This window comes from Chelmon rostratus, chromosome 19, assembly GCF_017976325.1.
Source record: "Chelmon rostratus isolate fCheRos1 chromosome 19, fCheRos1.pri, whole genome shotgun sequence".
Lineage (NCBI taxonomy): Eukaryota > Metazoa > Chordata > Actinopteri > Chaetodontiformes > Chaetodontidae > Chelmon > Chelmon rostratus.
The window spans coordinates 21357103-21383559 of NC_055676.1; the positions used below are offsets into that span (position 1 = coordinate 21357103).

Below are 26457 nucleotides of genomic sequence, written 5' to 3' on the forward strand. Positions count from 1 at the left end.
TCTTTGCTAAAAGGCACTTCTTGCTGTTTTGCACTTTGAACTGTGTATTTATGTGTTCGCATGCATGGATGTTCCCGTTTATCGACACTTTCCTGCTTTTTTTTTTTTGCTTTGCTTTCACGTAAAGCTCGTTGGGCTGTTTTTTGTGTGAGATTTGATCTGAATCAAATTGAATTATGAAGCTCTTGTAGCAAACTAGTTAGCAAAGTGCGTCCTCTCCAAAAGCAAAAGCAAAACAATGAGCTGAAAGGTGCTAAAATGCTACGTAGAGCTGAAGTTAGTTTGAAGCTGTGCATGTGTTACATGGAAAGTGTTGAGTTAAAGTTAGTTATGAACCAGCTGGACTACCGTTGTGTGTTGATTTCAGAGTTGGAGCTGTGGTGTGGGAAACTGGGATGTGGTATTTTTGGTATTTTAACCTTGCAACACCTTTCACACGCAGCTTATAAGTTATCCCACTTAGTGGCTCGGTTGGCTTATATAACACACATACAATGTGTTTTGTTGTGCTAAAAATTATGCAACTTTGCCACAGGGACTCACGTAATGTCAGATGGGGGCTGCAGGCATCAGCGTCTTTCCTTTTTCGCTCTGTTTTTATGAACATGTGAAACAGTTTAAACGTTTTCTCCAGGTGCAGCTGCTCCTCTGTCTCAGGTTTGGATGGAAAATACCAGCGAGCGACGAGAAGTTGTGGAGCCAGCTATGACTGAACTGTGGCTCTCTGGAGATGGTGTGGTTTTGTGATTTGGACTGACCACTGCATTGTTCCTGCTGTCTCCACAGGTTTCCTCTGACATCATTTGGATCTAGCCGAAGATTCATCTGCGTCCACGAGATTCCACACAAGAGGTCGGTGTCTTACAGCTCCGCATGTGTTTGTCCTTTAATTTCATCATCAGTCTGCTGACCTGTGACGAGCTTTTCCTGAGGAGATGGAGGACCCTTTGGAGTTGTGTAGACTAACCAAACAAGCAGAGACATGGCTTCCTGCTTTTCTTGTTATTATATTATTGGGGTTCCGGGCACCTGTCTGTTACTAGTGGAAATACAAGCAGTTCCCATGGCCCCTATTGTTCCGTGCAGGTGTTATCTAACATGACCCCTCTAAAGACCCTGAAGACCTTTTCTTTCTCAGTCAGCTTCTTTTTTCTTTCAGCATGAGTAGTTTTTCATTGTTGAAATCTTAATGAATAATAAGTGAAGGATGTTTTTTTCTGAACTTTAAGCTCTGATTGTTCCTTATTTACTAGTGAATAGTTAACGTTAAAGAGAAATGAATGGAGTTTTGAGTTTTCAGTGGCTTTTAAATCATCTGAAAACAAAGTCATGTCTGAGGTTTGGCTGTGAACATTTGGCCAAAGAGTAATTTGTCCGTCTCAGATGAATTCATTTGGATGCATTTTAAAGCCTGTTTGGGTTCAAATATCCAGTCCAAAAGTCACAAAAAAGTAAAGTTTAGAGCAAATACAGACGGCATAAAACACATTTTCTATTGCAATATACTGTACACTACCAGCTGATAAGGTTTGTCTAGGTAAAGCTAATTCAGTCTAATACAACAGCCCTGAAATAAATCCTACATTTACAAGGTTATAATATTCAGTTTTTATTTTAAACGTGGTTTAACTGAAAGTTACAGTGGCAGCAGTACAGATGATTTAAAGGAAGATGATTCACAGGGTAGAAAGGTAAAGGAGGAAATCTACTAATGTACTGGACTATAATTCAACAACACTGTAAATGACTTAAAAATGACCTGAAATTAACTGAAGGTGAAACTGCATCTTCAGCCGGTTCAAGTCCATGCTGTATTTTCATTGGCTGCCACGCTGACTCTTGAATCTGGTGTATTTATCTGGATGAAGTAGGAAGTTGGGGGTGTTGGGGGTGTGCATGTTTTTCCAATATGGAGGAAATCAACGCAGTGAGAGATAATGAGCAGGGACCACCTGTGAAGGTCATTTCAAAGTGGAAAACCCCCTCTGAGATAATAAACAGAATAATCATTTGTCAGGTTGTTCCTAAAATAGGGAGACTTCATGTCAGCGGTCAACTTCCTGTTATCTCATACTTGTTTTTGACTGGACCTCCTTTGTCCTCTCGCTCTGTACTGGACCCATCAATAGGAACAGACTGCCACTGAGGTTTCATCTTTGAAATAATCTGTTAAATTCAAACACACTCTTATTTCCTACCAGGAAGTTTGATAATAAAACCTCTAAAATTCTATTAGCTGTTATCTGAGGATGTCTCAGCTCATTTATTCTGGAAATATGAGACATGACAGCTTCTAATATATCCTGCCTCGTCAGCTCTAATTCAGACATTTTTCCTGTTGTGTCTGCAGGATATGTGGTGGTGTCCAGAGTTTTGGTATAATCTGATTTTTGTTTTAGAAAAGTGTGACTCTTCAACACTCATCTCTTTGTCCTCAAGTGAAAGCTCTTCTCACTTTACTCCCCTGAAGCCAGTCTGACAATAGCAACACACTGCCTCATTTCTCAGCTTCTCACCTCTTCTGCTTGTCCTCAGCGTCTCCTTTTCCCCCAGCTTCTCCCCTCATTTGTCCATCCCTCGTCTCTTCGCCTCCTACGCATGCTGTTAATGTGATTTGCCAAGAGCCTGAGAGCGGCGATGATATCACTTGATGCTTTTATTATCCGAAACTCGAGAGGATCCGGTGCCAACGTTCCTCGGCAGTGCTTACTGCTGATTTTGTGCAGGGTATCGGGTTTTAGCCCGGAGCGCCCGTCAACAGCAATGGCTCTGCCCCCAGGGGCGTTTGGATAAAGCAGCCAGCGAGGTCTCAGTTTGCAGGGGGAGATTATGTCAGAGCCACAGGGAAAGTAAGGATTAAACTGCGCTCATCCCGGGCACAAAACACAGTGAAACCAATGCTTTAACTCCCCCCAGAGAAGAGGGACAAATACTGTCCACCCAGCTCAGCAGAGCGACTGATTTCCTGAGTCTGGCCTGGAGAACAGAAGCATGGAGGTTTTGAAGTGGAAGGACTTTTCTCCTGTGACCCCCTGTGTTTATGGTCCCTGGGGCTGTTTGCAGGGCTAAGGTGGGGCTGGAAATGGTTAAGCATAATGGAGACAGTGTTCGGCCCCAAACTCTGCAGCCCCCTAACAGTGGGAAACTAAGGAGGGCTCCTTGGGGCTCCCCAGTCCATCAGCAGCCAGAGGAAAGAGGTGTGAAGATTGTAGCCCCAAATTTCTTTTAAGTGATGTTTCACTTCACTTTAATGTGGCACTTACATTAATGAAATGTATGAAGACAGATGGCAAAGACGTGTATTTCTCAATATATTCATTTAACAAACAAGCAAAATAACCCTCCAGCAAAAACTAATGTAAATAAATTACAGTGTGAAAGGATATTTTAAAAAATGATCAACAGTTATATGAGATTTGTAGTCTAAGAGTCTACAGCAATGCTAGCAGCTCTTAGACTGCAGGCACAGCAATGCTAATGCTAATTGTGCTAAATGCTAATGTCAACATTAGCTCACAGTGACAATACTAAGATGCTGATGTTTAGCAGATATAATATTTGCCATGTTCACCACCTTAGTTTAGTGTGTTAGCATGCTAGCATTAGCTAACTAACACTAAACACAAAGTGCAGCTGAGGCTGATGGGAACGTCATTAGTATTAGAGGTATTTTGACCTGAGAATGATGGCGTCAGATCAAACGTCAGGAGATCATCAAATGTATTAAAATGAATCCCGAAGGGATTTGTGCCTAATTTCATGGTAGTCCATCCATGAAAGTGATGCTAGCATGGCTAAAATGTTACACAGGCCTACCACGTTTTTTGTTCTTGGTTACATTATGTTAAAATGCTAATATGGGATACATATGCATTTAAAAAGGAGAAATGTTCCACTGAAGTTCAGAAGCCCTGCGGGGTTTGTAGCATCACAGCGGCCATTTTTCTCTGTTGTCACACAACAAACAGGAGTGATTGTGTTGCTGTTTTAGAGCACTGTGCCATTGTGATGGATGTTATCTCTGTTTTGTTGCTGTTCCTCAGCCTCTTTAATCCTCAGCTCAAACGCCACAAGCTGATATTTAACAGCTCAGAGACGCCACACGGACTAACTCAGACCAGGCAACAAAAAAAACTCTTTTGTGACAAGCGGTTGGGAGCAGTCTTTTCACAAGATGGCTGTCCAGTGAAACTCTGCCCGTCTGTGGTCTGCTTGGCCACCCACTTTGAGGCCAGACTGTGATATGTCAGATGGTCTTTGTTTTCTATCACCCTCTTAACCCTCGTGGCGTGGGCTCGCCTTGCGAGGGCTGTTATGGTCAATATGAGGAGATGAGGGATTGTTGACCTCCGCCTTCCTCTTCGGAGGCACAGCTGAAGGATTACCCCGTCCCTCCAACTGCAGCGACTCCTGCTCCACCTCAGCACTCAAAGCAGACTGACACACATCCAGTCAGATTGTATAAACAGATGTTTCCAGGGGGAAACGGTTGACCGCTCACACTGAGATCAAATAGAGGTGTGCATGTTTCGTGTGCCCAGGTCCACATGTGTTCATGTGTGCACTGCTATGTGGTGTTTTTATTATGCTCTATGTATGCATTTGGACTAAAAAAGACTCTTGGGAAGGGTGAAAGTGTTTTCTTTTTCCCCTCAGACTGCTTGTTTCTCCACAGTTCCTCTAACTTTGGTGTTGTAAGTCCTCGGTGCCTCTGCGACCGACATGTTAGCTCCACACCTCCCGCAGGTGTACTCCCCACTGACCACAAGCTCTGGGATCTGTTCAACACTCAGGTCTCTGCGCTATTATTCCTTTTCCCTCCTTCCCTCTTTCCCACGCTCCCTTCTCGCTTCCCCCCGGAGCTCAGTGTTGGGATTTCCTCACCTTCAACACATCCGTGTGTTTACGCTCCAGCGGTACTCCCCAGAACGTTCATAAATTTGCAAATATGCCGCAGAGATAACTCTCCCACACTAAGATATGCTGAAGTACAACCACCTCTGACAAGAGCGTAATGGATAAAAATGATGTGGCGTGACCTCGCTGGGGAAAAGTATCTGTCTCTTGACCTCAGTTGTCGTATTACATAAATGGATGGGGGTCAAATGTATGAATAAGATGTTGAGGTTGTCATTGAAGATAAGCTGTAGCAGGAAACATTTTATGCAGCTTAGTAAAGAAATCTCTGTGGCATTCGTGTTGAAATCATGACAGGGCAGAACTACCTTTAGACTTTTTTGGCACTGACCTAAACGTGACACACAAGAGATCTGTGGCCTCTTTTTATAACTAAAACATGTTCATCTTTTTGTAAGTAAGGTATTGTAAAAAGTAATATTTTGATGCCGAACCGTAGATACAACTATGAAAACACTGAAACAAGACCCAGCCCTGCCCAGGCTGTGGGTGAGAAAATATATGGTGCTCAGTAGATGCAGGCCTTCTTTCTGTATGTGCATGTTAAACATCTGCCTCCTTGTGCCTGTTGACGGGCCTTGAAGTGGCCAGATGGTCAGAGCTGCTCCCTCTGTGGGATTCAGACTGACCTCAGTATTCTCTGATTGCACGGAGGAGCAAATGTATAGCAGCGAAGACTCCCCGACTCCAAATGTGTCAGTCCAGATCTCTTTCAAACTGCACTGACACTGAGCATTTTTGCTGGGTGATGAGAAATGCCCGACATATTTGAAAGGTGAATCTTATTTCATCCATGTGCTACCATCAAGTACGGTATCACATCCTCGCCTTGTCAAGACATTTCTTTTGCATTCCAGTTGATCCACATCTGATTTGAGTCGTCATTATATTTGCCTCATCTGGAAGCTCAGAGCCAGATATTCCATCGGTATGTCCGTCGCTTCCATGTCTTTCCACGCGGCTTCTAAAAGTGAACCCTGCGGAGCCTCTTCATGGTGGCTGGATGGTAGGCTGACGTCTCACATGCAGGCGTAGCTCAGATTGGAAACACTTGGAGATAAAAACCTCATTGAGATATCCGAGGCACATCCGGGAATCACAACACGAGCCAGAATCAAGCATTTGGTTTCTGTAGTAAGTTCCTTCCTGACTCACTCTTGACTGCTTTATCGAAATAAGGTTTTGGTGCACCTGAATATCCAGGTTACAGGTGTATAGACACAGAAAGTTACTGTTTGCGTTGTTGTCATGTTCAGGACTTTCTAACTGACCAAGACGAGAGTTAAAATTCCTGAAAGGACTAAATCTTTACAATGTTGTCAGCACACACTTTTCCAACTGTCCGCCCTCTTTCTAGTTTAATTTTCCAATCTTAAATCTGTAAATGGTGATAATATAAATGGTGTTTGGTGTAGGCGCTTGGGTCTATGCATTTGTGGTAAACTTAATACAGAAACAGACGATATCCTAAAACACTTGGAAACTAAACGTGAGCAGCATGAATTGATTTTTTTGGCCACTTGGGGGCAGCGTAATTAGTGCAGCTTTAAACAGGATAAATTTAAGTTAATAACAGTTAAACAATCAAATCTGGTTCTTCAGGACTGCGTCACTTTGGTTTGATCACAAACAGCAAATGCGAACTGATTCCAGTTCCTGTGTTGTTAAAATGTGATTGGTTGGCCCCCAAGAAGGCCCTGCCCACTTCAAACTGGCGAGAAGAATACTGAGACAGAAATCTCTCACGTTAAGTAGAGCTTCAGCAATAAGTCAATTAATTGATTAGCTGGTCAAAGAAAGTACATTTTGATAATCAGTGAATATAATGAAATAATGAAAATGATTCTGAGTTGCAGCCTTAATGTGAAGCAATCAAATAAAAGTGTCTTCATGGTGCATGTAGTGAGAGGATGATTAAGAGAGTTTTCAGGACATTTAATAGAAAACATATTAGCGTTTTGTTTTTGAAACAGAGAGTCTGAAACTAGAAAACAAGAAGATTTTCATGTTTAAGTCTCTCCATAAAGTACCTTCATCCACATCTTGGTTGTAGTAACTGTCAAGTGGATTTCTTTTGCCCAGCCTGTTATCTGACTGTTATCAGGCTTTCACCCTGCTTTGCGTCACACTCGTCAGCTTTCTTTAGATCTGTTGATCCGACTCTGACAAGGAAAGATGAATCACCAGCAAGCCGACAGACGATGGCTGAGCCCGGCATGTGTCTGGTGTGTACATGTGTGTGGATGTGCAGCTCCAGCTATGACTGCTGGGGATCTCTCCTGATCCGGTCTTTGATGTGTGGGCCTGCGCTCTGTCCGAGGCTGCCAAGAGAAATCCTCTGCCTCCGAAAAAGATAGCAAGTCAGCGTCTGTCTGATCTGCATCTGTATCGCAGAATCAAAAACATGATATGTGAGAACAGTCCGCTCATGGTCAGGTTGGCTCCTGATGGGGCTGAGAATACAAACAGAAAGTTGACTGAGATATTTCCCAGCAGGTGTTTCCAGCTGTGGATTCCTCCACATGATGAAGTGGTGTGCACAGACCTCTAGTAATATTGAAATCTGGATTTGTCCGTCTTCTCACCTTTCCCCAACCAAAAACAAAAGAGCACAAGAATGGATTATACAGTGTGTTTATTGTAAACCATGAAAGTTGCATGCTAGCTTAGTATCTACAGTAGCTGAGCTTTACTCCCATTAACTAGCTTGGTTACATTAGCTTGTGGGGCTCCAGGTTATCTAAACAACAACCTCTGTTCATGTTCCTGGATGCTGTTATCAGAGTTTAAGCTAATGTTGGTAGCTCTGTCCTGCAATTTATTCAATGAAGGAAGGTGTACACTTCAGCAATGTTACCTGAGATAGCGTTGCATCTGCCACGCACGTAGTTTGGTCCTCATCCTAACAGAGTTTTCTCTTGTAACATTAAACTTGAAAACATACGGTGTGAAATACAGGCATGTAGGCTAATATGGACTAGCTAGCTCTACACTGCAGTACAAAAATATTTTATTTATTTCTGTTATCTTCATGCATCATCAACTGACGAGGACGCTAACTTTTGCCTGGGACCTGTTAGCTTTAGCATTAGCCTTTTAGCACAGTATCATGTATGTAGCTGAATGAATTGATTATTTAAGACCCCATTCAAGAGATTCTCTTTTTAAAACGGGCCAGCTGGAAATAAAGTCAGCCAGAGATGGCGTTTTCAAACGGCTCAGCTAACATTAGCTTAATTAGCTAACTAGCTCCAGCAGATAAAGAAAGAAAGAAAGATAGATAGATAGATAGATAGATAGATAGATAGATAGATAGATAGATAGATAGATAGATAGATAGATAGATAGATAGATAGATAGATACTTTATTAATCTCCAAAGGGAAATTTCCAAAGCTGCTCGGCCGGCTGAATCTGGGTTGCTGGCTCGAAATGGAAAGTCGACTTTTGTGTACCTCCGCCTGAAATCAGGGACCCATTGTCTGGAGAATACTGTGAATTTCTAGTTGTATATGTGAGACAAAGGAAAGCCGGACAGGCATAACAACAGTATCTAAGGGTGGAGCTCAGCGGACCATTGTTTTGCTGAGAAAAGGCATTTTTGTGATATTCTAAACATTTTTGGGAGACTTTGTGTGGCTTTAAAATGAGTCATTAGCCTCTTCCCATCCATTTCACAACCACAAGGTGAGGTTGAGTCACCAGGATTTATTGGAAAAGGGTCAAAGGAGAGATTTTATTAGGTTCAGGATATATGCATCAGGGTTGAAAGCAACTATTTTTAAACAGTTACGGCCTGACTTCCATTCAAACTGATAAGAAAGGCCTCTTCCTCAGGCTTTCCACGCTGCCTTCAAGTTCCTGCCTATCGGCCTCGCTTCCTGTTTGAGTCGGCCTCTTTTTTCCGTCTTCATATGGAACTAATTTGTCTCCCCTGTGTGAGTGAACACAAAGTCAGACGAACTGTAGCTGACTGCAGTGTTGGCTGAATGCACCCAGTGCTGCTGTAAGCAATCCTGGGACACTTTGCTCCCATCAGCCACAAAGGTAATCCATTAGTCAGACAGCGAACCATCTGCTCTATCAGGCAGTCAACTGGGCATCCAGGCGGCCATCTAACCTGGCCGTCAGATATTTGTTGTTGACAGAGGACGGATGTTACAGGATCTGTGGGGGATGTGGTTCATGCATTGGTTATTAAACCAGCTTTGGGACTGGGTGTGCAAGTGTTGTTGTGCTAACTTAAAGTAAACTTTACATCCAACTAATTAATAACAGTACTTTGTAGTAGTGCTCATAAGCCTACTCTCCATATACTGTCAGTTCAGACTGCACAGTACAAGTAAACTAATAGTGCACTAGATGCATTTGATGTACACCAGTCATGTAGTTTTGTGTTTTCTTTAAACGCACTTTAAGTACAAAAATAATACTATTAGTGCACAGAGTTTAAGATAAATATACTTCAAAATAACAGAAACAGTGTACAAGCACTTGCAAATGTGCTTTGAGTACACTTTAAACGAGTGGTGGATGATGGACTCAGATTTTTTACATGAGTTAAAGTAGCAATACCACAGTGTGGAAATACTCGGTTACAATTAAAAAGTGTTGCAATCAAAATGTTACTGAAGTAAAAGTACAAACCTATTAGCATCAAAATGTAGTTTACAAACAAAAATGTAATTTATTTTATCTAAGAAGCAAACGTAAAAGTACTCATTATGCAGAATGACCAATTTATTTTAGAATGCACATTATATTATTATATAATTATAGTATTATGTAAGTATTGATGCATTATTGTGTTCATCTCTTTCTATGTTTCAGCTGGTCAAGGTGGGGTTTATTTTTTACTTTATTTGCTCCTGTGTAGTTTGTGAATTTCCCTAAGGGATCAATGAAGGCTGGTCTTTAAAAAAAAACAATAGCAGTAATACACTTTTAATATATTTTGTATACTTCAAGAACAAAATGACACATAACAGTAAAGTAGTTTCATAGCATAAAGTACAGCTTATGTACAGCATACTTTAAAGAACTTACATAAACTAAAAAGTGGGGCGTCTGAAAAAGTATTGAACTAATCCACTTACAATTATACCTGGAGTTTATCAAACAGGATAGTAACACAAGTGTACTTATTCACAGAAGTACTCTTAATGGTGTATACTTCAGGCTTACTCGGTTTTGGTTAGTGAAAATGCATTTGGGCTCATAATAACATGTTGGCCGTGGCTGATTAAAGGAGTGCAGAGAACAATGAAAACATAGTGAGGAGGTGAGAGAAACTGAGACTGAGAGAGAGCGAGGAAGAGGAGAGACCCTCTGTAGCTCCAGCTCTTGTTATTTTAACCCAGATTCAGCACTGAAATATGGCCACCATGTGGACTCTCTCAAGAAGTGTGGCTCCAGTGTCGGCCTAGCCAATCAGAGGAGACGTGGCGGTCCAGGGAGGTGGGACTTGGGGAGGGTCCGGGAGTCTGAGAGAGAGGCATTAAAGTGTGTGAGCAGAGGAGGAGAGTCAGGGCAGAGAAGCCACATCTCCAGGAGAGCTGGACTATCCACAGACCAATGGAGACAGGTTGGACTATTGTCTTCTTTTTCTTAATTGTCCTGCCTTAATGTCCCCTCTAATCCACTAAAGTGACTCCCTGCGTGGACACTTACTCGTACCAACTGTCAGCTGTGCTCCTGGCTGATGTAATAGAATATAAAGATTATGTTTTCGGTCTGAATCACAACCTCGCTGGAGCGTCACAGAGCTCCAGGATGCAGAGCAGATGTGCAGAAGTGTTAGGAAAGACTGGCTGCTTTGCTGTGGAAAACCTGACTGCAAGCTCCTTTGTTACTGACTGCTATTAGAACCATTAGAGTCTGCAATTTTCCTTAAACAGTGACAAGGCCAAGACTCAAACGCCTGCAAGTGCTATGAAATCATACACAATCAGAAGGATGCCCATAGTAAGAAAAATCCTGCGCTTTTGCTGCATTTGATTGATTTACATGGTTGTCACAGACCTGATGACTGTAATTGTTTCCAGATTCTTATCTATTAGACAAGAAAGTGTGACTGGACTAGTATCCGAGGTCCTCCGTGACCAATCATCTCCAGCATTCCCTTTCAGGAGCTGCAGGGGCTTCTCATTCAAACAGATCCTCGCAGATCATAAGCGCTGCCTTTGTTTTAAAATCGCTTCGCCTCTGAGAGGTGTGGGCTGGAAATGCAGCGAATCCAAGAAGATGCACATTTTCTCCAGAGTTGGATGTTGAATATTTAACAGAGTGATGCTGCTGAGTTGTAGATGCCTCATAGTCCTGTCAGCTTTTTGACAGGTTGTAGAAGCTTACCTTTGCTGCTTTCTCCTCTCAGCATGTAGAGCTTCCGTAAAATCTCCCTAAAGCTTTCATCCCGCTCTAAACAAACACTCTCCATGGTGACGTGTTTCTCCAGTCGTGGCATGTCCATAGATATGTAGATTGTTTCCTGTCAGTGGCAGCGTAGAAAGGCGTTTCCTGCTGTTATTACTGCTGTGATAAGAGAAAGGCTGAGTGGACGCTTTGACCAGGGGTTGTGTACTCAAGCTTTTTAACCATCGTAGTAGAAATTGCATGGTCAACCAACACTGCCACTGCCGAGGCAGCGTTAGTCGACTGGTGGGTCGATCCACATCTTTGGACTGAAATACCTCAACAACTATTCGATGGATTCCAATGAACTTCATGTTGCCATTCATGATCCCCAGATTGCTCCTGCGCCACCATGAGGTTGATGTTTTGGACTTTAATGATGTATCTTGACAATAGTATTTGGTGGATTAGCATAACATTTGTGGCAGATATTCACCCCAGGATGAATTGCAATACCTTAGGTGATTCCTTCCCTGTTCATCTAGTGCCATCATCAGACCAAACTTTCAAATTTTGTATACGTTGGTTTGTGATCAACAAGACTGCAAATAAACATGTTTCCTAAAATATGAAAAACGACTTTGGCATTGTGAGCATGCTAGCATCCTGACATTAGCATTTAGTTTAAAGCACTGTTGCATATGGCTGTCGTGTTTATTTAAGCTTGAATGTGACCAATCAGGCATCTTGAACAGCCCACTGATCAGTCATGATTAGTTATCATGAATTCCTTTTTGATTATTGATTTATTAGTAAAGGCTGCAGATAAACTGGGGTCCAGTTGTGCAGAAGCACCCTTCTGCACAACTGGGGTCTTGTGTGTGCGCACATGGGGATTAGTAGGGAGTCTTGTGTGTGCGCACATGGGCATTAGTGTTGGGGTTCAGCGGGGTGGTGGGTGCCGTCTGAGGGCTGTAAACTCTTCTGTGCATGTAAACCGAGCCTCAAATAATCCCGGGTCTCCCTCCTGGTTACTCAGGGACTATAAAAGACATCATAAATCCATCTCGAGCCTTACATATACAGACTACCATGCTTCACTCTATCTTGGGAAACTTCTGTTCCTGATAACTGCTCAAATCTGTCTGTCTGGGAACAGCCAGCAGACGTCTGGGCGTATGTTGACGCGACAAATACCAGGTACATTAATAGAACCAGACTTGCCTAGACTTATTTTGGATCTAATAACCCACATTCAAGGCATCTTAAGAGAAATTTAGATGCAATAGTAGGTGCTGTATGCCCAACAGGCACGTGATGCAAACATACTGCAGCCAAGCAAGGTCAAAGGTTAAGTGTGCAGGTCTTTAAAGCGCCGTATCTGCCCAGCTGGTTCCAATTGTTTCAGCTCCAAAGTGTTTTCCAACAATATTCCTGTCAATGAGGAATTAGTCTTCGCAACTGGCCAGCAAATGTTTGACCTTAAAACTTCATACTGCCCGTATGTCTTAAATGCTAACGTCAAACATCAGTCTCGTCAAAGGACCTCTGGGACCCGGAATGTCAACGGTCTTTTTGTGAGGGTGTTTTTTTTCAAGAAGTCCGGTTCGAGAATGTGTGCCTGCATCTGTTCCCGCATCTGTTCACGGCGAGGCACTGAGAATGCTTGTGATTCATAAAATCAATTTTGGTCCAAATCCACAGAGGCGGCTGTCTGTGCCTGTTCTTATGATCTCATCTGTTTTACACAGTCCAAACACACTGTACGTTAGCGCGCACACACTCTGCCCCGCAAGAGACCACAGATCTGGATCTGAATCTGGGGCAGGGAGAGAAGAAGGGGAGAACTGTTGTTAATATCTCCACAGGATGACAAAGATGAAAGTTTGTGTCATGCTCTGACTCACGCACACACATTGAGTCCCACTCGTTGGGATGTGACCACTAAGGACTCAGCCGTGGCTCCCCTCACTGTAAGGGCACGTCGGGGGCCGAGCGATGGAAACTTCGCGGTGCGGGCGGCACACGTGTCCGCAGCGGCCCCCCCGGCCCCCTCTGCTTCCCTGCCAAACGCTGGTTGGAGAATGACTAACAGACTCCCAAGAGGCCGCAGGGAAACCAGGGCAGAAAAAAGACTGAGAGAAAAGAAACAACTGTCAGCTTTGGCCCTGAGCTGTATTTATAACATGAGCGCAAAGGCCTGTACAGTGTAAGCATCTTTTAATCTTCTCTGGCATCCCAGCCTCTGTGTTTTAATATGTGTTTGGCTCAAATGTCTTAATGCCTTTCATAAATCAAATCTCAAACTTTTCAGATCTTAAACAGAATTAAAGTTTGACTGTTTAGTCTCTGGAGCTCTCCTGGGGATCCTGAGGGCTTTGGATAAGGACGTCATTGTCCGTTTACTGGAATCTATTTGTCATCAGAAAAAGGCGTCACTTTAAATGATTCACTTCATTTAAGAAAAACATGAGGTGTAAAAACGAGGCCCTTAATTCTGATGTAATTATTGTATTAGTGAAATACGCCAGTTTATAACTCAGTGAGAGACACTTACGTGAAGGACTAGACCTTTTATAGCAAACGGTTTTACAGTTTCATTCAGCGGAAAAGGCTCTGCTCATTGAAAAGAGAAGAGAACTAACCCCCTCTTTAAAGGAGTAGTCTAACATTTATTCCCTGAGAGTTAGCCTAGTTTATTATAAAGACAGGGGGCAGGGAGAAACAGCTAGCTTAGCTCTGTCCAAACAAAATGGTGAGAACACACAATGCTTCTGAAGTTTGGAGACAGCCAGGCTAGCTGTTTCCTGCTGCCCCCAGTCTTTATACAAGGCTAAGCTAATCAGTTCATAGTGATGTCAAGACTTTTTCCAATTTGGTTGATCTTAATGATTAAAGGATTTCCCAAAATGACAATTTCCATCAGCTGATTTTGTGCTGTGCGCTAATTAGCAAATACTAGCATGCTAACACACCGTGCTAAGATTGTGAGCATGGTAAAAATTATACCAACTAAATGTTAGCATGTTAGCATTGTCACTGTGAGCATGTTAGCTTGCTGAGGTTAGCATTTAGCTCAAATCCCCAATGTGTACAGCCTCACAGAGCTGCTAGCGTAGCTGTGGGCTGCATTTTCGACATATCACTTCCCATTCAAACTTTGTATCCAGCTTTTTACATTTTCCTTACATTTTTTTGCCGATGAGTTACTTTAATGGCACTCTTTTTAATGACTGTTCAGCCGTGAAGGCGCTCATGACTCATGCAAACCTCTTTTACAGCTGCCTGCAATGCAAAACTCACTCAGCATCACTGTCTGTGCACTATAGGATTTGGCTAATGAAGACTTTCTTGACACCTGAAGTTTAGAACAAGTGTAAAAGCTTTTGTGAAGTGTTCTAGGATTGCTCGCTAAACTAACATTTATTTAAAAATGTAGGAATAGAGACAGATTTGGCTCTATTATGTGTCAGTAGTTGTGGGTGGAAGATGTGACTTTTTTATGAACTGACACCATTCGCACTTCCTCTTCGGTGGTGTCACTGACTCAGCAGTGCAGCAGGGTTGATGTCACCGAGGTTATCAGCGGTCATGTAACAGCCGGACGGCCGTTGTGTTATCAACTGTTGGCTGACCCCGGGTCAGCTGCGTGGGCTGCTTGATGAGAGGCCTCCGGCTTGTTTTTCTCTCTGTCTGCATCCGCTTCTCATTCCACCGTTTCCATGTCTCTTTTAAACCTCCACACTCACACACACACTCACACACACACAGACGAAGGCAGACATGCACAGTGTTTTTCTAGTTTTCATCTTCACGGCCTCAGTCAAGCAGAGCCACTGGGAGTAGAGAACACGACGAGAGCCCTGATCACAAATCATCAAACATAAACACACTGAAAACAGAAGAGGCCCACTTCAAATGGACACATCCCTACACAACTCATTAGAGCCTCTCCTGAAGATCTACACCAGAAGCCTCCCTTCCTCCTCTCCCTGCTCCTCCTCCACACTTTCCTCATTCTGCACACTTCTGCTTTTCTAAAGATGACAGAGGAGAAACAGGAGAGCGGGAGCAAAAATTACCGATCATCTTAGACATTCTTTTATACACACAATTACATTTTGTACATGCAATTAAAGCACTCACCCTGTTGTTCTGTCTCTCTGTTTTATGTCTTAGGTGTGTCTGATGTGACGCCAGCGGGCTGGCTCAGGAAACACAACTTCAATACAATGTAGACACCAAAAACCAGACAGAATAAGAGTCTGAAGACCGAGCCGACAGAAGGAGCGTGAGTCCAGGAGGAGGAACAACAGCTGTGCAGAAGATAAGAAGTGAAAGAAGAAGAGGGAAGCAGCAGACTGTGAATCATTGACTTGAACCTTTACGTACAGCAGTGTCACCTACTCCTTCCTGTGAAGTGTTCACTCGCTCTCACGTCGCCGCCGGAGAAGGATCACAACCTCGGCTCTGGGTCTGCTGAGGGCCTCACGCTCCACCTTTTCAGCTCTCCGTGGTGTTGAAATCTGAACAGAGGCAGACTCTAGCCACCGTCAGCATGTGCCATGTCATTGTCACCTGCCGCTCCATGCTGTGGACTCTGCTGAGTATTGTGGCCGCGTTCGGAGAGCTCATCGCCTTCATGAGCACTGACTGGCTGGTGGGATTCCCCCGCACCCCCGATGCTGTCTACGGCCCCCATGGGGCCACCACAGCCGGAGAGGCCTACCGGCCCACTTTAGGCATCTACGGCCGCTGTATAAAACTGCCCCACCTGCAGCGTGGAATACTGTGCGGACCGTATGCCATACACTTTGGGGAGATAGCCAGCGGGTTCTGGCAGGCTACTTCTATCTTCCTGGCAGCAGGGATCCTGCTGCTGTGTGCCGTGGCCTTCATCTCGGTCTTCACCATGTGCTTCCAAAGCATCATGAAGAAGAGCATCTTTAACGTGTGTGGACTGCTGCAAGGGATCGCAGGTGAGATATGAACACAACCCATACATTTAATTTTGGCTGTCCAGAAATGTGAACCATTATCTTTACGTTCAAACCATTACTGCGTCTCTAAACACTTTTGATTTCCAATGTGGTCAAGAAAAACATTATACGAACTAGTTCTTTTTTTAGCATAACCCACTTTACAACCACAGTAAGGACTCAGGACACACCTCCAAACCAGACTCAAAACACTATCAGTGCTACAGTACATTGCAAACTACAGTATCTGCTTTATTCCTTGTCAATGCATTTGTTGCTTTTGAGCTCGTCATAATTCCTTGTGTACGCCCAGACATGAAAGATGTGACTCGACTGATCTAAAGAGAACCGAGGAGCCTTAAAGCAAACTCAGTTCATCTAACTTTTATTGTTTCTCTTCATTCCTGTGGCGTCCACCGTTCATCAAGGTAAATGAAAAGTTACAGCTGAACACATTCATTACGGGCACCACAACTCCCACTGCGAGAATGATGTGTTTGATTTTCGCGGAGCCTTCTGTGAACTTCTACCCAAGCAGTCAGAGGTTTCAAACACACGGTGGCTTGTTTCCACCCTCAGAGCTGTCACTCGGAGCAACTGCCACCCAAATATTTACTCTCTGCCCAGTCAGCTGGAGCTTCTCTGACGGTGGATTGGCCTGGAGTTAAACACGCATGCGTATCTCTGTTTGTGTGTGAAGGGTGTGTATCCTGCGTCCACGGGGTGCGTCTGAGGCCAAATCTCAGGCCGCGTTGACTGGCTTTGGTGAATTATGCAAGGGAGGAGGCCATGAGATCATGCTCGCTGAACCTCCTCTTTATTCACGGACTGCAGCTCCCAGCTCTCTGGTGATTATGACTGTCCTCCCCCAAACAGGCCCAAACAGAAAAAGGTGGACGTGTGGTGAAGGACATGCCAAGCTGTTAAACCAGCTCTGTGCAGACCTGCTGACCTGAGAGACTGCTTAAATCCAGAGTGAATCATGAGTGGCTACTGGAAGGCTCTCTACACTCAATAAACCTGAAATAGTAACATGAATGTTTATTTAGGGCACTTTTTTGTTGTTGTTTTTTTACGTTTTCTTCACATATTTGACTATAGCTGCATGAGTTTGACATCGAGGGGGTCCAGCAATACAACAATATACATATTACTATAGATAATTGTGGCTAATGTTGCAAATCACAGAGCATTGGTCTTTTAGGTTTTAGTCCTTTGCAATGTGGAGAAAAGCCAAGCTTGACAGGCCTGCCGTGCCAAGGTACGATTGCTAACGTATGACTGGACAGTCACTGTTGGGACGAGGGATTATTTGGCAAAAGGTCAATTTTCAACTTGCAAATGTAGAGATGGGATCTGCTCATATACATGCACACCAATGCAGCTACCAGAGATAGCGTTGCACAGCCAAAAGCCCTTTATTTACCATCACCATCATTACGTTCACCACATGGCGAACGTAATGAAAGCGGGGAAATGCACTGCTGAGTCTCCTCATTGTGGAGAGGATGAGGATGCGGAAGAGGAAAGGGGGCGAGAGGAGCTTCAAACAGCTGAGGAGGCAGGAGGTTTCCTTCTTGCCTGCGCAGCTCAAGGCTGATAACCCTTTTCCCATTTAAAACCGCGGGACGAGATAAGGCCCAGCGTACCTCCTGTCTGACATCTAACAGCGTCACCACTGATGTTTCTTTGCCCTTTTTCCAACACCAATCCATCAGTCACTGTTAGAGTGCATGAGAGTCTTCAGTTTGTCTTTTCACGAGGCCTGTGAATGATATCACTCTCACTGATATTCACCACCACACCGACTCTCTACCAATCACTCTTTCCACTATTCGTGCCGACCCTCCAGTAATGAGAAAACTGGAGCCAGGCGGCAGATGTTTGGGGAAGTGATTGACCTCAGATGGGAAGATTGTGATGCCGTTGCCAGAGATGGTCACGTCATTGCACTAGAGCAGCTTCATAGCCCCTTAACCTAATCTGCACATACGCTGATGTCACTTGTACTTTTTACTTTAGACTCTTTTGTCCCCTGTGACACACTTCCTGATGGCCACAGTTTCTCAGATGCCATTAAACTGACGGTCAGTTTAAGCTCAGGTGGTTTTCAGATTTTCGGCTGAAAGTAAATCCATTCCTTTTACTTTACGTAATTGGATGGCTTAAACAGACGGTCTTCTGTTTAGGGTCAGTGGGGTAAACTTTCTACCCTGCAGGCGCACAGTTAGATGGCCCTGAAACACTTCCTCCACACCAGTTAGACTACCTGTAAGTGAATTCTCTGTACATTTATTGAAACGCCTTCCTCACTCACCGTCGCTCAGCTGAAAAGGATTAGAGACAAAACGGCAAACACACTTGGCCGTAAAACTGTCTCCAGTTCGTGTGCATTTGGTGTCGAGTGCTTTTATTACCTACCGTAAACTTTCCCTCCAGTTGTGAGGCACACACCTCATTGCAGGTTTAACATTGACCATGACTCAGCCCCAGGCCGGAAATGCGGGCATCAAACTCAGATCATGTGATGATAAAGAGCGAAGCTGAACTTTTGATTCTGGCTGATAAGAAAGGGGATTCCTGTAAATGTAATACCTTTACTTCATAGTTGTGTTTACAATGGAGGTGTGGCTGGTTCATAATGAAAATAACCAAATGTAGAGCAAACATGCAATATTAGGAAATCTTTTTTTACGCTGCAGCATTTTGTGGGTGGGTGGGCAGCATTTTACAACCGCTAAATCATCACTGCTTAAACTGGGGAGCAGTAGTGTACTTACTACAAACAAAAAAGACCATATCATGAACATACGCAACCTGTTTAAACCAATTAAATTCTCTTGGGGATCATACTTACAGCACATGTTATGCGTTTGGAAGGCTGATGTTTAGGAGTCCATGTGTCCCACATTAAAGCTGCTGTAATCATTATTTTTACATTAACGGCGGATCAGACGACTGCATGTGGTGTAAAAGGTGTCGCTCGACTCGCAGAGAATTAACACCAGACTTTCCCTCAGCTGAGAGCATTTTAGCATCTTTCAGCTCATTGTTTCACAGCCCGCAACTTTATGGTTCTGGTTCAATGCCATGACTCTCATCAGACACCTTTTCCAGCTGTTTTCAGCGATTAAGCTCTGCTGAAGCGACTGTACCAGACAGCAGACAGACGAAGTTAGCAGCTAGCTGGTGAACAGAGTGGAGCGTCTAGCAGTTAAAGAGCCAGCAGTTGGTGGAGACCAAAAACCTAGCTAAAAGTAAACTGAATATTCAGCTTCACATGCTAATGAATTAATTCATTAATTAATGCTAATGTTTTATATCTGTTGGTTGTGTAAAGTGGTAACTTTTTGTTTGCCACACAGCTTAATGTGGTAAGATGTCAGTGCCGTGTTTATAGCTTGATGCACAAACCCCAAATGAATAAATGAATACAGCTTTAAGAACAAACATTACATCACATGTAAGAGAAAATGAGATGCAGCGACACTAGTCCACAGCTACGCTAGCAGCTCTGTGAGGCTAACTACCTATTTCGACATGACATGCTCTCAATTGCTAGTCTATTAGATGCAACATGCGGAAACCAATGCAGTAGTTCCAATATTTTGTAGGGTTAACATAATATTAGAAACAACTGCTAGTATAAAACAGTACAATTCCAAAGCATCATAAATTACAGCCTCTGTAATGACCATTAAGTTGAGTCAACATGTCTTTAATAAGACTGTTGCAGCCAAAGCTAAACTTTATAACCTTCATGAAGGAAGGATTTATTGCAGAGCTGTTAAATCACACTGCTCTGGTTTCAACTAGCTGAACCTGATAATAGACGAAAGGGTCGACAATTGTCAATATTTGGTGATTTTCCTTGTCTGAATCTTATAGTAAATTAAGTATCTTTGGGTTTAGGACAAAATAAGCCGTCACCTTGGATACTAATCGATTGTGGAATTAGCTGACAGATTGCCAGTATGTCCTTTTGCCCTCTTCCTGTCTCTTGTCCTTATTTTCACTTCATATAGATTTTTTTTAGGGGGGTGGAGCTCCTCTTTTTTCCTGGAAAGTAGAAGGGGGGTCAGATTTCTTGGATCAGAGTGGGCCTGCTGTGCTGTATTACAGGGTGGAGGCTGTGGGAGCAGAGGTTAGAGGGGCAGTAAGGTTGGTGGCAGGGAGGCAGCTATCAGACATGGATTGATGGTGGAGAAATGACAGTTTGGAAGTTAACGGAGACAAGAGCCAGTGCAGAGGGAGTAGTGAGACTGGAAGGGTGGAGCACGGATGGATATTAGGTTAGAAGGTCCAGGCTGAGTGTGTGTGTGTGTGTGCGTGTCTGGAGGGGGGGTTCTTAGGAGAGGTGGGGCTGGGAATTAAAACCATACCTTCAATCCATCACTGGAGCCGGTCTGGACGTCAGGGCAATGCAGCAACATGTGGAAAGAATTTATGACCTAGTTTTCATTTCCTTGTTTAATACGATATTGGGTGCTTTAAGAGCGAGAGAATGGGAGGAGAAAGAAAGGAAACAGAGAGTGAGAGAGATTAGAGCGAGATAGTTTCACCTCAACATTTTGACGAAACAGAGCGGCGAGACCGGCTGGTTTAAGGAGCTGTTTGCTTCATTTATTGTCTGTAATTGTGTTATTGTAAACGTCTCCTCCTGAGCTTTGATTGGTCGCAGGCCCTCGTCTCGCCAGCTGACCGATCCACTGCCGCTGGAGGAAGTGCAGAGCAGAGGAAAGGATGGAAACCTCATGACATTAAATTACATGAAGAACAAAGGTTGTTTTTAGATGATGTATAAGCAGCTGCATTTTTGACAAGAGCTGTGTGTGGGTCAGGATTAGTGTTAAGGTGCTGAAGCCAAGTCAGTAGAAGTGGGTCATGGTTTGACAGGGAGTGACCCCATCCTTCCCTCGAGACGCAGGACGACGGCGGGTCAGACAGTGACTGGGGCAGGCGGGAAAAGCCCTTTGGCTACCTTTTCCTGTTGTTCTCTACTGACCTGACAGGCATGTGTGTCAAGATTCAGGTTTAGGTATCTCCTTCCTGGCGGTCTCGCCGTGATTATCGGCAGGTCACGTTTCAGACAGTCGGCAGGAAATCATTTCTTCATGCTGTTTTTTTCTCATTTTTTTCTGCGCTGATGGGATGCTTTGAATGCCTTTGATGGCACTCTGGCAGGAAATGTTTTCATGCCAAAGAATAGTGGCGGTCACAGAGATCATCAGAGTCCATCAGACCCTGAAGCACATTTGATTTATTGTGGGGTTGTTGCCTAAAGATGCAACAGAGCACCATCTCCCTTAAACTCACAGTTTGTAATTTCTGCCACTAGGGGTCTCTCAATCAAAACAATAAGAAAAGACAGAGTTAGATAACATGGAGAAGTAGTGTGGGATCATGGGGGTTGTCTTGTCATGAATCATGGTACTCCATCATGAGTAATATATAAGATTATATAGATTTCAGTATGTAAGCAGATCTACAGGATCTGCTGGACAGGTTTCTCACAAACATTACAGTGTGACATGCAGACTCACTGTCAACATGAGAGCCGACTGAGGGGCTTCTCGACTGATGATTCGAATCGTGGACTTTTAGAGAGCAGCTCTACAAACTATTGGTCTAAAACCAGCCATGATACCTTTATAATCGCATGAATGAAAAAAACTAAGAGTGGGGAAAAAAACAATAGGTAGGTATTGAGTAAAGTTTTCTTCGTCAAACTAATTGTGAAGCAAAAGTGTTACTAAAGTCAGAATGAACACGCTCGCTATTGTGTTGCTTAGATTGTGTTTTGATAAACTGCCATCAACTAACGATCCCTCTCTCTGGTTCCCTTCTCGCAGGTCTGTTTCTGATCCTGGGTCTGATGTTGTACCCTGCTGGCTGGGGTTCAGACAAGGTCCAGCTGTACTGCGGTCCCGACGCGGCTCCGTACCGGGCCGGACTCTGTTCCATGGGCTGGGCCTTCTACACTGCCATGGGCGGCACCGTACTCACCTTCATCTGTGCTGTCTTCTCCGCACAGGCCGAGATCGCCACCTCCAGCGACAAGGTCCAGGAGGAGATCGAGGAGGGGAAAAGCCTCATCTGCCTCCTCTAAAACCCAGATACTTTTGTCCTTATGAAGAAAAGAGAAGAAGAAGAAGTAGAAGAGAGACACAGGCCAATAACAACCAACACCTGCCAACACGAGGCTGGCCTGTGAACGGGAGGCTCCTGCATTGTTTACCACTAAAACTGACTCTTTTTGTCTCTGTTTTGTGTTTATGTGGGAGAAATTGACAAGTGCCAAGTTTTTTTCTCAGTGTGTGTCTTCGTCTTTCTGCCACTAGAGGTGCTGTGTCTGTTATCGTATTCATGTCATCCATGTGGACCACCCAGAGGGGCTTCGTCTGTCACCACATGACCTGTAAATAAGCGTGATTATATATATTTTGTACATAGTAATGATCGCAGAATGATTGGTCAGCTTGATCCAGGCTGGGCCGATGGTGTCACTCTTAAAACACTGGTGTTTTTGTCACCACGACCAGCGAACCTGGATCTGTTAACTGTTTGCCACGTGGGAGTATTAACTCAACAAGGGAACCACTACTCAGCCAGAATAAACTAGTCACAGAATCAGTGTGGATGTCCTTTTAAAGCTTACAGAATGTACTGTTATTTGAATAATTAATGTGTTTGCAGACCCTAGAAATGTAGTGGAGTAATGGAGTTATGATTCACACAGACTGCACGAGGACAAGCAGAGGAAGCTCTGCGGGGCGCTATTGGTCCTCTATTTTGTGAAATCCTGAAATGAAGTGAGTTTATAATCTTAGCCTAAGCTGAAAGATGACCTGTGAAGGGTCTGCGCCTGGTCCTCATTCAGCAGACATCCTGTAATCTGTGCACAAAGACCTGGACTGAATGATGAGGACACGTACATGAAGTATTGCTGTTGTTGGTAATGTCTGGTTTCAGGGAGTCTGTCGAGTCGTAGATAGCGTTCTATCTATTCCCATTTGTTTCTGCCAAACGAATAAAGAGAAGGGAAAAAACACGGTTTGGTTTTGGTTTATTATCCAGTGAAAACCTTGCTGCGGGGAAGAGGAGGAGGGAGGAAGAGGAGGAGGAGGGAGGAGATGCAGCAAGTGGAGCAGCCAGCTTGGTGTTGAGACCTCCGCTTGGCCCTTGAGGTGGGGGTGGGTACGTTTTCCAGCCAGCGGGTGATCAGTTTTTCCACTGATGCAGAACTGAACTGTGTGTGTGTGTGTGTGTGTGTGTGTTACATTTCAGAGGTACATTTATCTGACAGTTGTCGTTTAAATAGTGGAGTGGAGTAAAAATTAAAAACACACTGTTAAAAATTAAACCCAACCTGTTTGATCTGTGTGACCTTATAAATAGCAGGGTCGAATTAGGGCCCCTTGTTATGTGTCACATGTCTATCAGGTAAACTATTTAATAAGAAAAACAAAGTTAAGTTGTACGAGAACGTGAGTTTTTCATTGTTTTCCCTCCCATTAATCATTTCACGACCCCTCAGATTTATTTTGTGAACTAGTGGACTGAACTTGCTGACGACATACGAAGTAGTTGAAAGTCAGCAAACTGTCCAGCAGTAACAGAGCATCTTCATCATTTGGAGTCATATTTGTATCACCTGCTGTGGCTGAACACAATGCCATGTAAAGTTGTGGTCTGGACGGATGAACAATGAGCTGAAAGTTGTTATAAGGCTCTGTAAAGCCAAGCAGAGCCGCAGATTCAGCTGATAATTCTCTTCGGATTCTGTTACTTGTGACATTATTATGATGAAAATGTCAAAAATCAACACTCACACATTTTCCCACCTGGAGCCTATTTTTGGCCACAAATGCTTTGACTTGTGCTCCACCTGTGTGTGTTGGTGTGATCACAGATTGCCCCTCCATGTGGACCACGGAGAAGTCTCCCATTCTCCACCAGCTCGCTCAAACTTAACACAGCACTTCATGACTTCCAGATTAGGCACCTGACAAATCATGCAATGTGTGGAGAGCAGCAGAAATTCAGGCCTGTTTCGGTGCCAGAGGATTTGAGTTTTGCCTTTCATTTCCCTTTTTGTGGACGAGTCAGAGGGGAGGAGCGCGAGGAAACTCCGACACAACCCCGAAGACCTACAGGGAGGCTTCCAGAGTTTTGGGGCATTATAAACAAAAGGTTGGACTGACCAATAGTTCTCTCAGAAACACCTGACACAAGAGTGTTCCTGCCGTCCAGCCTGCTGGAGATAAAAGCATGGATTAACTTTTCCGTGTCTGTCTGAGAGAGAAACGCTCTGACTCTGGAAATATTCCTGAAATGATAGATGGAAACTTCAGTCACATTTCTAATGTGATGTTCAAAATTTAGGTCAGAGTCAATGACGACCTTTCTGACCTGTTTCTTGGTAGATTTAGCTGTTCATATGGTTTCTTCCTCTCAGCTTTTGCTCAAATAACAAGGATCTCAGTGGTGTCTTGTTTAAGCTGTAACAGATTCTGAGTCATCCACAAGCTGATGTCTGAGATACATGCAATTAAGATGATGATAGAACTGCAATCATTTGGTCTTACATGAGTATACGGCTGGCTATCGTCTGCATAATTGTGGAAATTGATGTTATGATTTCTAATAATGAGCAACTGATTCAATGTGTGAAATGAAGACACAGCTGACGGTCTGCAACAGTCCAGTGTCACTGTGAACACAGTCAGCAGTCTGAGTGAATTTCATCGTTTCCCCTGGACAGTGTTGTCTCCATTAACTGAGGACATGAGGGGATTGTAGATCATAGTATTTGCAGCAATGCAGTTCAGAACCTGTGAGGCTGTGGTGTCGTCTGTTTGCACCATGATATCAGTAAGTAAAAAGTGAACGAACACTGCCATCATGTGGAGGCTTTCTAAATAACAACCTGAGCGCAACACGCTGTTTTATTTTACAACTACATGAGAACATTAGAAAAAAGTGGAGCATTTAATGTGATTGTTTTATTTTGGTTGACTGAACCTACAAAGTTTAGAAGTCAAGCAGACTGAATGCTGACATGCTGAAACAGGCGTGTGTGAACCTGTAGGCTATTTTGTTTTGAAGAGTGTTTCACTTTTTTTATATTTTTATTTTACACACACACACACACACACATATATAGACGGGAGTTTTCTTTTTTTTTTTTCTAAAAGCAGTCAGCCTTTGGGGACTACTGAGAGCGCCCAATTGCTGCATGATTTTGAAGAAAGTTGGTGAACCGGAGCACCCGGAGAAAACCTCACCAACAGGCAGATAACACACAAACTCAGAAAGACTCAGGACCGAGACCGGACCCTCGCTTCTGGTAATGTGGTCACACTGCTGAGGTGGCTGCACGAGCTCAAGTCCTGGCCCAGCTCGGGGTATCCTCCTGCTCCACTGGTCCGTGTCTGTCGACAGAGGCCGGCGGTGCAGAAGGTATCCTGGACATGAGGCAGGACTTGAGCTCTTATTGCATTCAATTTGAAGGAAAAAAAGAAGATTGAGACCTTTTTTCCCTTCAAGATGAATACTGTAATTCAATAAAATGACACCGTAGAGACGACTATGCCCACAGCGGACATGAACCTGCGGATGGTGCTGCGTTTTTCTAGGTGTTTTTTGAAAGTGGAGACAATGTGTTTTTCAACTGCTGGGTCCCTTGTCTTTAAAGAAATCAGCAACATATCTATACCTCTCCACTTGTCGAGCAGGTTCTTGAAAATGGCCTTGTCAAGCTTTTTAAAGGTTTTTAGATCGATGTCTTTACCCTTGACTTCGGCCCATGTGCACTCAATCAGATGCCTAGCAACGTCCTGTAGGTCATCAGTGTGAAAGTCCGTGCTTGCATGTCTGAAGATTTTAGTAAACAGTTTCTCAATGAGTACCTGCACACACATTTTGTTTCGGTCTTTCTGTGCTGTTGCGTTCTGGTCAGCAGGTGTCGCTGCAGCTGTTTCCGCAACTCTTGTGTTGGTCACTGTTGGTGTTTGAGGCTCAGTGTCAGTTTCCACAAGTCCTTCAATCTCTCGTGGCTGCAGTGACTCACTGTCCATTAGAGCCAGCGCCACCCTTTGACTGTAGCGTGGAGCCTGACTGTTGAGCCACCAGCTCATCAGTGACAGGAAAATCCACACTCTGTTCTGTATCTCAGTATTCATGTCAGCAGCCTGGCCAGTTCCTCGCCT

The 26457-nt window shown here is 43.9% G+C and overlaps 1 protein-coding gene across 3 annotated transcripts in view; it reads left to right on the forward strand.

The window, feature by feature from the left end:
* Window positions 1–23270, forward strand: part of lhfpl2a (LHFPL tetraspan subfamily member 2a) — a 37475-nt gene extending 14205 nt beyond the window's left edge. For 2 of the 3 annotated variants that reach the window (XM_041960614.1, XM_041960615.1), the window contains exons 2-4: window positions 787–852; window positions 15447–16246; window positions 22099–23270. In XM_041960614.1, coding sequence (XP_041816548.1) covers window positions 15826–16246; window positions 22099–22355 — 678 coding nt within the window. In that variant the 5' untranslated portion in view covers window positions 787–852; window positions 15447–15825 and the 3' untranslated portion in view covers window positions 22356–23270. Of the gene's footprint in view, window positions 1–786; window positions 853–10438; window positions 10501–15446; window positions 16247–22098 lie in introns of those variants that run through there. The other variant, XM_041960616.1, reaches the window with a different exon arrangement.
* The last annotated feature ends 3187 nt before the right edge of the window (window positions 23271–26457 follow it).